General features: G+C 39.7%; 2 protein-coding genes across 2 annotated transcripts; both read right to left on the minus strand.

Annotated features, from left to right (window-relative positions):
• Window positions 1-51: 51 nt before the first annotated feature.
• Window positions 52-3,677, minus strand: LOC131778512 (uncharacterized). The gene is made up of 2 exons (XM_059094932.2): window positions 2,517-3,677; window positions 52-1,989 (listed from the first exon to the last, which is right to left on the minus strand). The coding sequence occupies exons 1-2, from the start codon at window positions 3,598-3,600 to the stop codon at window positions 902-904; spliced, it is 2,172 nt and encodes a 723-aa protein (XP_058950915.2). The 5' UTR covers window positions 3,601-3,677; the 3' UTR covers window positions 52-901.
• A 1,684-nt stretch (window positions 3,678-5,361) lies between these two features.
• On the minus strand, window positions 5,362-8,985 carry LOC136277655 (uncharacterized). Its single transcript, XM_066160042.1, has 2 exons — window positions 6,857-8,985; window positions 5,362-5,875 (listed from the first exon to the last, which is right to left on the minus strand). Exon 1 carries the CDS (start codon window positions 8,875-8,877, stop codon window positions 6,880-6,882), a length of 1,998 nt encoding a protein of 665 aa, XP_066016139.1. The 5' UTR covers window positions 8,878-8,985; the 3' UTR covers window positions 5,362-5,875; window positions 6,857-6,879.
• Window positions 8,986-18,102: the final 9,117 nt, after the last annotated feature.

The following is an 18,102-nucleotide window of genomic DNA, read 5'->3' on the forward strand; positions in this document are numbered from 1 at the left end:
TGATGAGTAATAATTTTGTAACAGATCTAAGTGTGATTAATATCAAGTTCACGGATAAGAAGACAACTCTTACATGTGTAACCACACAGACACACAACCAGTCATCCATTATTCAATCCATACGTTTATGGCCGATGCAAATTACGAGTTAGTTTACACTACTGTACAAACAATAAAACGATACAGCTCGTCAAGTATAACATTTCATGACAATATTTGCATCGTTTTTCGATCTCATTGACTTCTGCGGTAAATTATGTCCACTTTAATAGCAAGCTAAAGCCTATATGAAGTGCGTCTATCAGGCAAAATCGTAGTACTGATTAATTTGGGTGAAAAAACTGGGAACAGACGGGTAACAACGTCCAAGACAGCAAGAAAACGAAAAAATAAACAAACAGAAGTGTTTTATGAATTTAGGTATAGCATTAGTAAGGTCAAGATAAACATGAGACCCCTCGTATTACATTAAATTTGTAAAGGTTCGTTGGGGGTTGGGTGAGTAGCGCTTTTCCTCCGGAAAAAAATCGCCATTTAGCTGTTTAATGTTCACAGAGTTATCAGATGGTTGGCATCATCTACCTTTTAACCAGGCGGACCAAGATGATTGGAATTTGTTCTAAATGGACTCATGCATTCTACACCTGTTAAGGATCAGTAGCTGTAACTGCATCCTAATAGCACGGTTTTACCACGCGTTCTCACAAATTACTCTGCGCTATGCGAAACAGATCCTATTTCGTTGAAAATGAATGAATTTCCCTTGTTTAATTACCCCACTGATTGGAAATGATTTTGAGACGTTTTCCATTGTCGCAATTTTGATTTGATTGTGTCGACTTCTATTCTGACTTTTAACAGGCACAACTGAAGAACCCTGGCGCGCTTTCTTTAAAAAGTCTTACTGATCGTCCTTCTTGTCCTTCGGCTTTCTTTCAACTGGTCTGTTGATGCGATGTCTCTTATCTTCTCCAGCCATCGCCGCTCTACGTGCACCTTCTGCTGTTTTAGCCTCCACCGTGATTGGTCCGAACCCCACGGGCGAGTTTATGAGCGTCTCTCCTTGAGAACTAGGGACTTCTTCAGTGGAATAAGATCCTTCTTGCGAGATTCTCTCGCGGCCTAACACTTCTGGTTGTATTCCATCCAGGGCGTCTTCTTCTCTAAAGTTGTGTAGTCTCCTTCGGTATTGAGGTCTGTGGAAAAAACGTCGCGGATAGCTTGGGAAACCAAGTCTCAAGGGACGGCGAAATTGTGATCGGTCTTGAAGGAGATCACTTGATGTAAGACCTTGCAAAGAGCCGTAATCAGTTCGAGGACGAGTGAACGCACCCGTAATTAACGGTGACATTAAACTTTGAGAGGCGAAAGGTTGCGATAAAGCTGCTAAAGCTGATGGCGATCTTCCAACAATGCTGGAGGAACCCATTGATTCAAGTGGTGTCACCAAAGATGGCGTCATGTAGCGCAGTGGTGTTGAGGTCAGGGGAAGGAGACCAAGCTGTTGAGCCCCTGGTATTCCAACCGGCTGCTGCATACCCGTTGGTTGCATGCTAGTATCCTGCAAAGCAAGCGACTGACGGGTTAACGGTTGCTCAGGCAGCATCTGCGGCTGAAGCTGTAGTTGACGTAGTTGTAATGATTGTGGTTGCAAGGCCTGCTGAGTATATGGTGATTGCAGTGGCTGTAGTTGCTGTAGAGTCTGCAGAGCAGGCGTTAATATCATCTGCCGCTTGTAGTCTTGGTCATAGTCACCTTGGAATAAATTGTCCATGCCGTCGGGATCGTCAGTAGTTAGGATCGGTTCAACTAACGCTTGTCGCTTCACTTTTGCTTTTTTATTTGTGTCATCCTGATGATCATGCTTCTTGTCTTCCTTACCCGGGGCTTTAGGAACCTTGGATCTGCTCACCACTGCAGGTGAGCCCTGTACTAGAGAAGAAAGGTCGAAATATCGGGCCATAGGTTGTTGCCCAACTAACGACGCCCCTGAAGAAAAGTAAAGGAGCAAAATGTTATTCATGCAAATTTACATGCCGAGGAATTAAATTTGGGCCTGATTTTAGAAACGGGTCCTAAACAAGCCCCTGTGTTTGATTACTAAATGATGGCTTTCACACACCTAGCCCTGATCATAATGACTATTTAAAATAGACTAAATTAAAACAAAAACGACTGAAACAAACGACAAAAGCAAAAAAACAGAAAAAAAAACATCAAAACGGTTGAAATTATAGTATGGCTCTCAAAAACAATATTCCACATTTCTTTAACGCATCAGTGATAACAATGAAGTATAAACATTTACGTGCAGGATTATTTTTTTGGAAAGAAATAAAAAGAGGCAGAAGTACTCTTCACCCTATTCACATCTCTGTTTGTTATCTTTAAACCATTTTTTCCATTGCAAATATTGACTTAGCTACATCATAGTTATTATTTACATCCACAAATCATATACGATGCTTCAAGCAGCAACAATAATTCGGTAACGGCTTATATCTTAGCAAACATACCAGGTACACCGAGAAATCTATTGGTTTGGGGAAGTGACGCCTGAGTGCCATACAGCTTAGCCAATGGGGAGGGTATGTAAGTTCTTGTGTAACCCATCACTGCGCCACCAAACGGCGGAGCTCCCAAACCTAATTGTCCGAGTCGAGGGTCAGTGACATCAGTATTCATGCGGAGGGCGCCGCCAGCGCTCATTACCCCACCATATCCAATGTCTTGTAGGGAATGCAAACTTCTTTGCCTTACAAGCGAGTTATACATGTTGGCGAGGGCATTCAGTTCGCCGTAAAGCCTCTGATATCTCTGCAGTATATCAGTTGTATCTGTGCCTCTTGAAGTACCTGCCGAGGGCAAAAGACTTCTAGACATCCCCGACTCTTGTAGACCTTGCTGAGGAGTGAGCTGTGGTGATGATGCAAATAATCCTGTTTGAGGATTTTGACGTAAACCGTAAACTCCGAGTGGTGCACTGACAAGAGAACCGTACTGAGGTAAGGCTCCATAACCGTAAGCTCTGGGCGCGCCGAGGCCTCCTACGGGAGCAAGGGATGATGGTTGCGCAAACTGCGGAACTGCTGAGATAAACTGTCTCTTATGAGATTCGGATGCCTTCTTGTGATGTTTTGAGCGAGGAATATCAGACTTGTGCGTTCGAAGTTGAATTTGATCTTTCCGTGGTCTAGGAAACTTGTGTCGTTTTATCCCATTATAGAACCAGTCGTGACCGAAGGGAAAGTGAAATCCGTCATGATAAAACATGGCCGCATGGTGATGGATAACTGGTGGAGGTGCATAGTGTTGGGCAAGATGTATCGCTGGATGAAATATTGGTACAGCTGGGGCACCCGGCTTTGCTACCACTTGAAGAGAGGCCGGCTTAGCGTTGACTTTTACTCCAGCTGGGTTGGCATTGACTTCGATTTCAGCGGCTTTGTCATCAACTTGAAAATGTGACGGTTCACCAGTTTGAGTCACTGTTCCACCACCTTCAGGTAATGGTCTTGGTTTAACGCTCCCATTATAAGCCAACAAAAATATGAGACATAATGTCGCACGAAACCCGTCGGCAGAACAAAACCATTTCATGCTTGTACACCAGCAAGACAATTTCTGTTAATTCTCTTGCTTCAAGAAAGATAACATATCTATTATTCTCGGTAATATCAACTGCTAAACCAAGAAAGTTCTAATTCCAAAATTTCGTCGAATATCTTAAGGTGAGATCATGTCAGTGGTAAATAATAAATGGCCTTTAGCCCAAATGGCAACAAGTGGCTTAATTCTTAAAAGATCACTTTTTCAGTCATCACTGTTGTAAACGCCAATTTATTTAGACGGCTATCGTTATTCTCATAAGCTTATAAAATCGAAACGCGGGTCGCTTATGAAGGTAGGAGTGAACTTGAGACAAATAGTGTCAATCAGGAAAGAAAACGAACTAAAACGGATATAAAATTTTGGCTACAAAAAACGTCAGAGTTAGTACAGAGAATCGAAAACAGCCTAAATTGGGGAATCGAACTCTTTGTTTCTTTGTTAACCTGTTTTAATCAGGTAATTTTAAGCTTTATTTCTATGTAAGTTTACAATTGACTGGGAGCGGAAAGACGGCGAGGCATCCACACTGCACAAATTAGCATATTATACAGGATTTAAAATCTTCGAACGGCTGAGCCGATAAGACTTTTATATCGGTTTAGTAACACAAGAGAAACAAGAGGACATTGTAGCTTGAAAAGTGAGGTTACGTAGCCTAGAAACTTTGGTAATCATTTTGATAATGTCCTCTACTTTACTTTCTCACTCTCAAACACGTTATCGTTGGTTTCCTGTGTTTTTTAGCCAGCAGCACCTCAAATGTAAACATGCTTCAGTTTGCTTGTTTTGGCTGGCTGTACAGTCTTTTACCAGCCATGCTACAAAATGCCCAAGTGTTTAACATGAAAGAAAACGCAAACAAACATGATATACGGAAAAAAATGACAATTAAATGAAGATGGGCCAAACTATAATTAAAATGTACAGAAACATGCTAACGCTGCCTCAATCTATCTTTTCCCGAGATGTTGGTATCATGAAAAACAAAATTTAACAAAATAAAAGAAGGAATCATCAAACAAATGACAGACTGTCAACCGAAAAATAGTAATGATGGTAAGAAAAAAAAAACGTGCAGGGGGTATTACGACATCCACCCTTGTTTTTTTCAAATTCGCCCATGCCCAGTTGATAACAGCCGTAAGCATGGATAGACGTTGCACTGGATGAACACCGCACATCTAACTAGGGGAAGGTAGCTCTTTAAAGAAAAGACTATTATAGATGTAACAACCTAAAGAGAAGGAAACCAAAATAACGCGAAAAGCGTAAATGAAGCCCCAAAGTAGTCTTGCACAATTGATTTATTATCTCGCTCTCCATAACCGGCAGCTGCCTTACTAAAAATTTGCAAGAACGAGAACACTGCACAGTTAGTCGGTGTAATCACAGAAATACAACGTAGAAAGAAAATGGTAGGCAGTAGCGTAAGTGAACAAAAGTGAAAGACTAATTCAAGGCAGGTCTATTATCAATTGCGGGGTTAAGTTTCTAAATTCGCTCTGACGAAGAGCTACGCTAAACATTTTGTCGAAATGTCAGCTGTATAATCTTTCTGCGGGGGTAAATTCTCATAATCAAGCCAGTTGATCAAACCAAATTATCTTATCATTAATTAACACTAGATCCAAAATACTTTCTCTAATTCATTCTCCTTATTTATATACATTTTTTATTTTTCTAAAACCACCATATCAACAACCTTACTATTCTCAAGACCTGACGGCCAATTTCTCATGGACACAATTTCCTTGTATTTTAAATCCAAGAATTTGAAATTTGTTTCATAGCAGTTTGCCGCCGCGCATCCAGTCCCTGCTTTTTCTTTTTATACACTACTTGTCATCTTGATACTGTTTTTAACCACATTATAGGGGAGAGTCGATCAACTTTGGAACTCAAAGTATAAATTCGAGTTTGTGAGAAAGGCAGATGGAAGCAATTATCTCAACAAATCTTAAATTTTATTTTCACAATTGCTTAAAACAAAATGAATAACTTCTTTCGAGGATAGAAATCATTGGAAAAGTAACCAACATATGTAGTCCGCCCATACTTGTGGACATAACCTGGCATGCTACCTACATACTGAACATATCAAACAAAGACGCTTTTTTGTATTCAAGTTGTCATCATGTCAATTCCACTAGGATTTGAAAGGAAATTCCTTATCGAGTCTTTTGGAATCGCTTAAAATCATTCCTTTGATCGTAGAGCATCTTAAAATATGGTCACCAGTGCTTGCACTTCCGGGGTGCCATTTCTGTAAACACAAACAGAATTACGTTATTGCTCGCTAATTTAAAGCCACAACTGGGAAGTAGTATTTTCCTGAAAAATATTTTTTTACCTATAATTAAAGAGGTCGTGCAACCTGATTAAATAACTTAAATCCCGTTATGGCTTCCTGGCAAAATTAACGAATCCTGCTCTAAGGAGCTGGCGAATTAGAGATGAACAAAAAATGAACACAAAATCAATTGATCATGGAGCTACTGTACTCGAAACACTATCGAGCACCAACTCTTATGGTGGCCCATCATTTCTTTTATATTGCGAACAATACTCTTAATGGATAACTAAGGAGCTCAAAATACCCAAGTTCGTTTGAAGTGAAATAATCTCCTGGCGTGGCTTTGCAGATCATATTCATATCGACGGAATCCTCGCAACCTTCAAAAAAATTGTCTTTCTCTCTTCACCACACTTCAATTCCTTTAACAAAATTTATTAAATGCTTGCGTGTACAGCAAAGCGTTTGATAATTTGTGGAACTTGAAGAAGAAAAGGGCTGCCATTGCAGTACATGAGCGGTATTTGTGCAACGGGTCTTAATGCATGCGTCAATGGGTTTGGTTTTGTCTTTAGAATTAAGTCGCGCGAAATTTTTTCTTTTTAATTTAATTTATATTTTACTCTTCAACTATAAAGAAGCGAATTCTAACAATCTTTAGATTGCTTCTGCTGACACCAGCAGCACTAGTAAGGAAGTATTTTAGATACAAATGCAGTAAAATTCCAACAGAAAATAGAATACACGAGAATGTTTTACCACCCATTAACCTAATATCATACTTGAAGTGAAAGCTGAATAGTTTCCACGGTGCATTAAAAAAGGATCGTAGCCTTTATCGCCACATTAGCCACCTTCCTCATTGCTCACGCCTCTACGTTAACATTACATACCGTTTTTTAACATCTATGCTATACAAGAATTTGCTTGAAGTCAACATTTTTCACCCACCTGTTTAGTTCAGCGTCGAATTATTATTGTCCTGGTCGTGGAATATACGTTTTCTTGACAATGGCAGCATTTGCTCCATTGTCGAGAGGGTTTCGTGTGAGGTACCCTCTAGTTATCTTTCTTAGTCTTCCCGGGATACTAGAGCGAGGAACCGCCGACCTAGCTTCTTCTCCGCCAAGACCCCCACCCATTGGCGATCCCATGGCCCCACCTAGACCTGCAAGACCACCAGGAAGCCCTTCTGGAGCACCCTGTCCTCCAAGACCTTCCTGTCCGCCAAGACCTCCCTGTGCACCTAGACCTCCCAGCCCTCCAGCGTCAGAAAAGCTATTAGCCCCAAGTGGGGGACCTTCATTTCCCCCCAGGCCTGCCGCTCCACCGAGGCTTGCTCCCGCGAGTCCAGCAAGGCTATCACCACCAGCACCTAATTCTCCTCCTTGTCCACCTTCTGCTAACGAACTAGGGTTGAATCCATCTCCAAAGGCCTTTGGAGAAAGATCCCCAAACCCTTCTGCAGGGTTACCGCCTTCCAAAGGGTTGCCATGACCACCAGCCAAGTCACCCAATCCTGCAGGGCTTGCTGCATTATGTTCATTTGGATGAACAAATATCACCGAGTCGCCATTAGGTCCGGAGTTGGCATTAGAGAACATCTGTCGCCTTGTTCTGTCATGGGTAGACCTTGCGTTGACTTTCTTATCTTCGTCTTCATGTGTTGGTTGTCCACTATTTTCTTCTGGTTCAACACCGTATTTCTCAGTGGCGGGGGTTTCCTGTGGCTTTTCTTCTTTCTCTTTTTCGTCTTCATCACCGCTTCTTTGCCCTTTTACTTTAACATTCTCTAGAGATATCCCCTTTTTAGATTTAGCAACTTGGGCAATCTTTGAGCGTTTCTTCCATCCGCCATAAGGATGGACAATATGAGGTTGGTGAATGACAATCGGAGGACGGTGGTAGATGGTAGGTGGAGAAGTGACATGCACAGCTGGGAAGTGGTTTCCAGCGTTGATGATAGGAACAGGTGGTCCTAGATGCACTGCAGGAACATGAGGACGTACATGAATCGCTGGGACATGGGATGGGACGTTTATGACTGGAACATGTGGTCCTATATGAACTGCAGGTACGTGAGGCCCGATATGAACTGGGGGATAATGAGGTCCAACGTGAATGGGTGGAGTGTGGGGTCCTACATTAACTGTATGTGGAAATGGATGCCACCCGAACCACTGGCGCTTGACTTTCTGTGAAACAACTTCACGTTTAGACTTTCCCTTATGCTTGTGATGTTCATGAGCTTCGGCATCGTCATTCTTAGAGTCTTTGTCATCGTTATCGTTATCAACATCGTTATTATCGTCGTCGTCCTCGTCATCATTTTCAGGTATAGTGGAGCGTCCATAGAAACCAGGCCCACCACCAAAACCGCCATACCCAAAGCTTCCATAGCCTGAAAATCCACCAAAACCACCATATCCAGGATATTGAAAGTGTGGCTGATGGAAAACAATCGGTGGTTGATGATATACTGTAGATGGCGACATAACGTGCACTGGAGGACCGGTAAGAGCGTTTATTCCGCGGACTGGGGGTGTCATATGAACAAAAGGGACATGTGGCCTGACGTGAAGGAGAGGAGCGTTTGTTCCGTAGTGAAGACTTGGAACCCTGGGACTGAGATGAACAGCGGGTACATGAGGTCCAATGTGAACCGGAGGTGCATTTGGTCCAATATTCACCGGTGGACTATGTGGGCCTAATACTGCCGTATGCTCGTATGGATGAAATCCTTGTAGATGAGGGTAAGCAATAACTTGAAGTTTAGAAGGCTTGGCTTGAACTTTTACTCCTTCCGGGTCAGCATTTACAACCAGCTCTGGCGGCTTTTCGTGGACAGTGTAACGAACGGAATTCTTTCGCGGGCTTCGTTTACTTTTGACTCCTTTTGAAGAAACGCCAGAGGAAAAACTATATAATAACACCCCTAGTAGACAAAGCCATAATCCCCGAGAGGCCGCCATATCGGGGAAAAGTAAACTTGTAAACAAATAAGGCCCCTCTAGATCCTGTTTAAGAATAATAAGTCAAAACACAAGAGATCTGTCGACGGTCTTAGTGGTTAAACCGAGATTACTTCACTAAGAGGGAATTCTTGCCATGATTTAATCTTTTATCATCTCATCGCACGTGGCAATTAGTTTTTCACGGAAGAATAGTAGTTTATGACAGCGTCACAAAATACAATACAACCACCAGTGTTTGTTTCTCAAACGGCGGGTATACTTACGAAAGTCTTCTTCTAACTGGAAGGATGGTGGTCACGCTAATAAGTGAACAAATAAAACTCCAATAAATTTTTCACGCGCAGTTTTCCTCATTGTGACTACCGTGTAATTGCGAGTGTTCAATCAATTTTTTTTGGCATCCAGTACACTGAATACATAAATCCGTTTTTGCTTCTATCATTTTAACCTCTTAGACATCTTTTCCTTGTTTGATGCCTGATACAATTTTACCAAAGTTATAGCAACAGGTCCCAGGACAGCAGCTTTACTGCTATGAGCTTGAAATTATTGAAATGCTACCTTAAACCTTTCCGTTTAGGTTCGTTTAACTACATTAAAAAAATGCTGGAAGAAATTTAGTTAGAGATGTAACTGTTTGTTCAACTTTAGCCAGACAAAGTCGCTTTAGGAACATTAATAGATTCTTCACATGGCTCATTACGTGCAAACAATTGCAGACTAAACAACCAATTTTCATGTTTTGACGATTCTTTCTACCATAGTTGTGACCACTGAAGCGAAATTTGTCACAGTGTTTACAGGTAATCTCGGGTGGGTTTCACTATTTTTGAAAGAAAAAGCTAGAATAATGTACCAGAGATCACAACACTAGAACACAATAAAGATTGCAAGCGCATTGTAGTGACAACCGCATACAACACGAAAAGAAGTAGGTAATGTAGATTTTTTTTTTAACCAAACCCTTTCCTTCTTATCAGGAGACCGTTAAGTAAGCTTCATAGGATTACGAGGAGACCTGCGTACTGATATGATTCTTCACATATCGGAAGGAAAAAGGCATAGAACAAATTATCGTCAAATTGGTTTTTAATTGGATTCATTACGATAGTGAAAGTAAAGTTGAGGCGCGATATATGCAAAACAAAAGATATTAGCATCTGTCAGAGACTGAGTAACAGGTACCAAACCTATAAATTTTATATCTAGTATGGAAAAAACCAAACTCCTTCCCGGCTGACTCTCAAACTCAAAAAATAATTGACGGCAAGAACTCACTCCTTAGGATTTTTTCATGCTTTAGAAGAGCAGCACCCTTGGGCGGCTTTTTTAGAGTCCACAAGATGATCCATACAACTGCGATTGCATTGAAATATATCCTAGAGGTGAACTTTCGATAACTACTCGTTTGATTCAGGAAAGGCAAAGCTTTTTGATTTACTTAAGTGAGGACATAAACAAGTACTCAACAACAGAGTTCTTTTTCGGTTAAAGTAGAATATCGCCTTCTCAAAAATTCTCCAGTTCAAATTTGCAACAAGTCGAGTTACATTTTACCGCTTTAGCTGTGGAGAGAACATGTTGTCGGTGGACAATGGTAAACTGTCGCATTATACCGACTACTGAGGAGAGATTGCTTCAGATGGGAAAATCGTCTGTCAGTCAGAAAAACACAGTTGATGAGGATATCTGGTAAGCTTAAACTAAAGTGAAGTGACGCTTGGAAGTGGAAACACTCAGTTGTAATGTCCGGGTACGCTTCTGGTCTTTTGATCCGATACTTCGTGTTCTTTTTAGTAGCACACTTAGAGTCGCGAAGACAACCGTTTGGAGACTTTTTTTCGACTTGATTTGTGCCAACTAAGGTTTGGTAAAAGTTTTAGGTTTTGGTCATATGGTTTTGTTTGTGTTGATTTTCACTACACCGAGGGTGGTACAAGTTATGTCTTAAACTTTTCTCGTGTCCATTAAGTTATCGTTTAAGACATTATCAAATAGCTTGTTTATACTATGTTTATTTTTTCTTATCGCTAAATAGACATGGGACCGTGTACGCAATTATCGTTGAGTTGTCCTTCTACAGATAAGCTGACCCTCGGAGGTCCAATTTCTACTGAGGAAACTGAAGCTGCAATGTTAGGTTATGATGAAAAATTCTTTGGACACCCTCCAGCGAAAAGGTTGGCAGAACAATTAATTTCCCTTCCATCGCTATTAACAAGCTGCCTTCCAAATAGGCGTGGGTTTTAAAATCGGAATCTGACTTCCATCAAGGAATTTGCTTTCCTTGCAATATTCAGGCAGTAACACGTATGTATTGTTTGTTCTTTGAATTGTTTGTCCATGTGAACAACTAGCGCCACAATTGCCTCTTTCTAGATCCCCTTGAGCTACTCGAAAACGGGAGTGATCTAAGAATAGCTTATAAGGGATTGCCTCATGAAAATGGCCCACCTGGAGAACTCGGTATAGCGGTCAAACGTTAAGCACGCGCAAATGGATCAGTTCGAGCCCGCTGTGCGCCAATTTCCCGTGCAAAATATCAAAGGAAAATAATAATATAAAAACTGCTGTCTTATCAATTTTACAACAAAAAATTCAAGAAAGAAGTAAAAGGAATTTAAATAGGGCTTGAGGAAAACTTAAGATCAGTTTAACCTAAGATCAACTTAAGAAAACTTAAGATCAAAAAGATCAGTTAATTACGGGTAGTCTGTTTAGTTACCGTTAGGTTTTTAGCTTCAATAAGGAATTTATACTCTTTTAATTTTCAAACGCCGTAGCTTGCTAGTTTGTGTGTGTATCTTTTGCAACTCATGTAGGACAACTTGACTCTGGCGGTCCAGAAGGACGTTGTCGGCCCGCCTCAACATTTGCACAAGCGCAAACGTTTTACCGCTATGATATGTGGAGAACTCAGTCTCTAGGCTTGATCGTCTTTTTCCATATTATAATTTCCTGGTGTTTTGAAGAGATTCTACACTTTTGCTTTGGGTTAATTAAAAGAGGTTTATTGTATTGTAAAATTTACCTAGCGATAGAAACAGTTAGAAAAGGGAAATCTTGTTGCGGTTTGCTTGCAAAAAAATAGCCTCCGTCACTTGCAGATTAATTAGCCACTCTTCGAGGGGTGTTTCTTTGGCATAACTTAAATTTGTGCTGTGCATGCGAAGTCAGTCCAAATTTAATAATATTGCCAAAAACTAGAGAATTTGTAAAAACTTTCTGAAATTTACGGCATTATAGTATGTTAACCTCTAATGCTGAACACTAATAAAATAGGTGTTTTATCACTGGGAAATTGTAAGCAAAAATGATAACTTTAGTTTCCGTTTACGTAGGGGAAACTAATTGAACTTCGGAGGTAACTAATGACTATTTAATATTAGAGATTTATGAATAATTTTTGTCCTGACTGAAAATCTGAAATTTTTGTGCCTCATTTTCTCATACTGATGATATCTTTAATTGTTTCCCTGAAAGCAAAAATTTTCCACATAGTTCCTCTAGGTCAAGTTTTTTAACTGAGGATTTAAATATGATTACTGTGAGGTTAATGGAAGAATTAAAAAAAAGATATAAAATTTATGCTACTGTTATTTGTGGTGTTGAGGTGGAAGTTCATTAGAGTCATGCTACGTTTCACTATTTTAATTCAATTTCTCGGATCATAAAAGGGATTATATATGGTCACCTTAAAGTGTGGGCCTGAGTGTTGTAAAACTATTTGAAAATAAAACAAAGAAAAAAAAAACGAATGGTGAATTATGGAGTTATCAGTTTATTACAGATATCAAGCCGAAATAGGTTCCAAGAGTTTGAATCTCACAAGAGAATTAATTTAATCCTCTTCTTGACATCCTCGAGTTATTTTCTGCTACAGAATAGTGTATACTGTGCATACAATGCTGATTTTTTCCCTCTTCGCACACGCCGATTCATCTCACACGCCGATTCATCTCACACGCCGATTCATCTCACACGCCGATTCATCTCACACGCCGATTCATCTCACACGCCGATTCATCTCACACGCCGATTCATCTCACACGCCGATTCATCTCACTCAATTCCTCTCATTCTCAATTGGCCCTTAAGTGTGCAAACAAAACTCCACATCAAATAATTGACGTATCAGTCAATTACTGGCTGCAGCTGCTAATGCATATTCATCAGGAACTGAGTCAATTGCAAACCATTGCAAAGGAGATTCTTTTCATTCAATGGAATAGCGCCTATGTTTCTAGGCTTGATATTTGTGGTGCGTAGAACGCCTAAAACATGAGTTTAAAATTCAGCCCCAGATATTGACAAGTTCCCCGCAGCTCAGTGGGTAGAGCATTTGACTGCACCATGTTGCGGTCCGTGGTCAGGGTTCAAATCCTGGCGCGGGGAATCTTGTCATTTTTGTTCCTAGTTTTTGGTTTTCATCATGTTTTTCTCCTTGCTGATAATACTTCTTTTGTGTCCTCATGTACTGACACACGTATCATTTATCATCTATTAGGTTGTATGCTTTTTGCTCAAGAAGTAAAATAGAGGTAATGCATTTGTAGACAAATTTCTTAGGAAAATATAAAGGAAGACAGGAACTTCTGAAAAGAAACAGCAAATCTAGGTGAACAAGGTTTTTTCTTACTAATTAAGTCAATTGGAAATCATGGCAAGGGAGATTATTTCCATTCTATGGGATAGCCCCTGTGTTTCTAGGCTTGATCTTTGTAGTGCGTGGGACACCTTAAACATGACTTTAAATTCAGCCTAAGCTGTCGACAAGTTCCCCGCAGCTCAGTGGGTAGAGCATCTGACTGCACCATGTTGCGGTCCGCGGTCAGGGTTCAAATCCTGGCACGGGGAATCTTGTCATTTTTGTTCCTTTTTTGGTTTTCTCATCATATTTTTCTCCTTGCTGATAACAGGTCTTTAATATCCTCATATACTAAGACAAATATCATTTGTCATTGAATAGATTGCAAGCTTTTCCTCAAGATGTGAAATTGATGTGATGCATAGAACCAAAATACTTACTCATATAACAGGGTCTCAATGGGGTGATAGCTTTTACGGCTAACGATTAAAAATCTTGGCCAATTTGAGGCTGACGGCTCAATTTTAGGCCGTTTTACGGCTATCGGTTACCCCGCGCCATTGAGACTCTCTATTCAAATCAAATAGGTAATCAGTCCTAGAGACAGCAAATCCAAGTGAATGGAAAGAGTTTTTTCTGACTAATTGGGTCAATGTCAAACCATTGCAAAAGGGATTCTTTTCGTTCTATGAATTAGCACCTATGTTTCTAGGCTTGATACTTGTACTGCGTGGGACACCTAAAACATGTCTTTAAACTTCAGCCTGTGATGTTGACAAGTTCCCCGCAGCTCAGTGGGTGGAGCATCTGACCGCACCATGTTGCGGTCCGTGGTCAGGGTTCAAATCCTGGCGCGGGGAATCTTGTCATTTTTGTTCCTTTTTGTTTTTCTCATCATATTTTTCTCCTTGCTGATGATACATCTTTGATATCCTCATATACTGATACACATATCATTTATAATCGATTAGACTGTATGCATTTTCTCAAGAATTACAATAGAGGTAAGGCATTTGTAGACAAATTTCTTAGAAAAAATAAAAGAAGACAGGAACTTCTTGAAAGAAACAGCAAATCTGAGTGGACAAAGTCTCTTCTTACTAACTGAGTCAATTGCAAACCATTGCATGCAAAGGACATTCTTTTCGTTCCATGGAAAAGTTCCTATGTTTTTAGGCCTCGTCTTTGCGGTGCATAGAACGCCTAAAACATGACTTTAAAATTCAGCTTGAGATGTCGACAAGTTCCCCGCAGCTCAGTGGGTAGAGCATCTGACTGCACCATGTTGCGGTCCGTGGTCAGGGTTCAAACCCTGGCGCGGGGAATCTTGTCATTTTTGTTCCTTTTTTGGTTTTCTCATCATATTTTTCTACTTGCTGATAACAGGTCTTTAATATCCTCATATACTAAGACAAATATCATTTGTAATCGATTAGATTTTATGCATTTTCTCAAGAAGTAAAATAGTGGTAATGCATTTGTAGGCAAATTTCTAAGAACAAATAAAAGAAGACAGCAACTTCTGGAAAGAAACAGCAAATCTAAGTGGAAAAAGTTTCTTATCACTAACTGAGTTATTTGAAAACCATTGCAAAGGGGGTTAATTTCGTTCTATGGAATAGCGCCCATGTTTCTAGGCTTAAACTTACGGTGCGTAGAACACCTAAAACATGAGTTTAGGATTGAGCCTCAGATGTCGACAAGTTCTCTGCAGCTCAGTGTGTAGAGCATCTAACTGCACCATGTTGCGGTCCGTGGTCAGGGTTCAAATATTTTTCTCTTTTCTGATAATACGTCCTTGATGTCCTCATATACTGACTCACATATCATTTACCATCGAATAGATTGTATGCTTTTGCTCAAGATGCGGAAGTGATGTGATGGGTAGAAAAAAATTATTTATTCATGGGAGGTTCCCAATGGGGTGATGGCTTTTACGGCTAACGGTTAAAATCTTGGCTAATTTAAGGCTGACGGCTCAATTTTTGGCTGTTTTACGGCTATGGGTTACACTGCACCATCGAGACTCTTTATAATTAACAATTATTTCGCCATAGTTTCTTTTAATATTCTAGAATACTCTATGCAGTGTAATTAATAATGTTTTTTTATCCACCTACTTCCCACATGCAAATTTATCTCACACAAAGCCCTCTATCCCTCTGCACCAGAGCAGTGACGCCTGAGTCAATCATTGGTGCAGGTGCTGATCCATATTCATTAGGAATTGTAGAATTTTCAGCAGACCACGCTGTCCTTGGAAGAGTGTAGACGTACTTTCCGAAGTACTGAAAATAAAGTTGCACACTGGAAAGAAGACGGCTTTGGGCCATTACAGAAGAGTAACAGAAGCACTAAGTAATTACTAGCAATGCAAAGTGAGTATTCCTTCGTGAAAATATTGTTCCAATTTCCTTCAGAGCACTAAATTTGTCGTATCTCGTTAAAACGACTAAATAGGAGTCGATTGCTCGGTCTAAGCGGGTCTTCAATTCGAAGTCGGACTGAATTAGTGTGTTGATTTCGAGAAAAGCAGAAAGTATGACTGTAAAATATTTCCAGAGAAATTCATGGCAATCTTTTGGTGAATCAATGAAATAAAGATTTCAAGGAGGTCATTTTAAAGTTGAAGATGGCCACGTGGATATGTGACAACTCTTCCATAAATATGTCAGTGGCGTTCGCTTCATTCAACATAATTTTTCTGAAGTCTTAGTGTTTTTCCTTTCCTCTATAACTGTGGTCTGGTGCGAAGAAATTGTGGCATTTAAATTTTAAGGGTCCCAAGATTAAGTGTCTTCGTTCTGAGACAGTTAGCATTCCCTGATCATAATCATTATTAATATTTTCAGGAGAAGCAAAGTTGTTGGAAGGATGGACGGACAAAGATTCTGGTCAAAAGGATACACCGGAATGACTGAGTTGTTAGTGGATACTGGAAAGATAAGAATTTTGAAATTATTGAGTAACAGTAACAAAAATGGTGGCTCTTTATATGCACTATTATCCTAGGAATTCCCTTTTCTTTCTCCGCGAGTCTTGTAATGCAGGAATAAACCAGGTTACCGGTGAGTGAATAGCTTTCAAAGCCGCCATTTTTGGAATAGCTTGTTATGATGCAGATTGTTATGCAAACTTTGAGAAATAGCATGATTTATTAGTACTGCAAGCTGTAATTTTGCGAAATTTATCGCAATTTATCGCAGATGATCCCGTTCCATCGAAATAACGTAAATAACAATTGGAAATTGATTTGAAACCAGGCCACAGAAAGCATCAACTGAAATCGTTAATTTCCAAGGTTTAATCGCTCCTGACATTGTTTGCTTAACACTTTGAATCACAGTTATACCCCAGTTGATGTCGCATAAGGTGATACTTGTTGAGGTGGCACTCTAACCAAAGAAGACCCGAGACAAAGACCAAATGAAATTCAACGTTTTTTGAAGATTTAAATTCATTTCAACTGTTTTTAAATCTCATTTCGGAAAAGACAAAACAAACAAACCATACCATTAAATGGTTCGTTGCTTGATGTTCAACTAATATAGCACTACTTTCATCGACTGACTTTGAAAAGATCGTCAACAAACAAAGAAAAGAGACTGCTCTCGACAGGTGACAACGATTACCAGCACCTCACAAACGACTTAAAAGCCAAACAAGAACTGACTAACCTTGCCAGCTGATCAACTGCCGAACGCCAATTTAGTCTGACATCCACTCAACATACTGCAAAACAGACTAATCAGTAATATTCGACTTCTAAACAACTCTACACTTGACTCGACTTGACTATTTCCGCTTAGACCAATAAACTACCTTCAACAACATTCCTTTTGGGGTGCAGGGTCAGGCAGACGATTGCCCTACAAAATGCCACCATAAAAAAATGTTTTCCGAAAAACATATTGATCTAATTGGAAATTAATTTGTGGTAAGATCTGAATAAAATGGATTTTTTTAAAAACTTGATGAAAAAGGTAGCATTTGTTTGTTACTCGAGAAGGAAAAATTCTTATAGAGTGCCATCTTAAAAATATGTCCACTACTTTGTGTAATCAACTGAGGTTGGTCTCAATGTAGTTACGTTTAAAACTAAAATGCCTGGTCAAGAGCTTTTTTCTAGAAACTAGTTAAATTGAAATATTCTGTTATATAAACCAGCATACATGAAGATTGATGACGAGATGTAGGTTTCAATATTTCGCATAAAATTCATTCGTTAGAATTGCTGTAGATCTTTTTTCTAGAATCAGACCAAATCGAAATTTATTGTTATTTATTCCAGTATAAATTGATGAAGAAATGCAGGGTTTTATACTCTTTTTTTTGCTCTAATGATGAAGAATAATATGGAACCGTAGAGCGTATGAATGCGGACATTCTAATAAATATATTGATATTTGTGTAGAAAGCTTGTATTATATCACACAGAAGTGCGGAACAAAATTTCATTGCAGTTATGTCCAATTTAAAGGTTCAACTTTGTGTCCGCGTGTTGAAAAGCTAGTACCTTTTGTAATTCGAATATCGCGATGGTCACTTTTTGCTGGTTTATAAACGTTGTTTCTTTAAGACAAAATTTTAGGTAACCCACTAAAGCTTTCAAATTAAGTTGCACTCTAGAAAAG

The sequence above is a fragment of the Pocillopora verrucosa genome, chromosome 1 (genome assembly GCF_036669915.1).
Source record: "Pocillopora verrucosa isolate sample1 chromosome 1, ASM3666991v2, whole genome shotgun sequence".
Taxonomy (NCBI): Eukaryota; Metazoa; Cnidaria; class Anthozoa; order Scleractinia; family Pocilloporidae; genus Pocillopora; species Pocillopora verrucosa.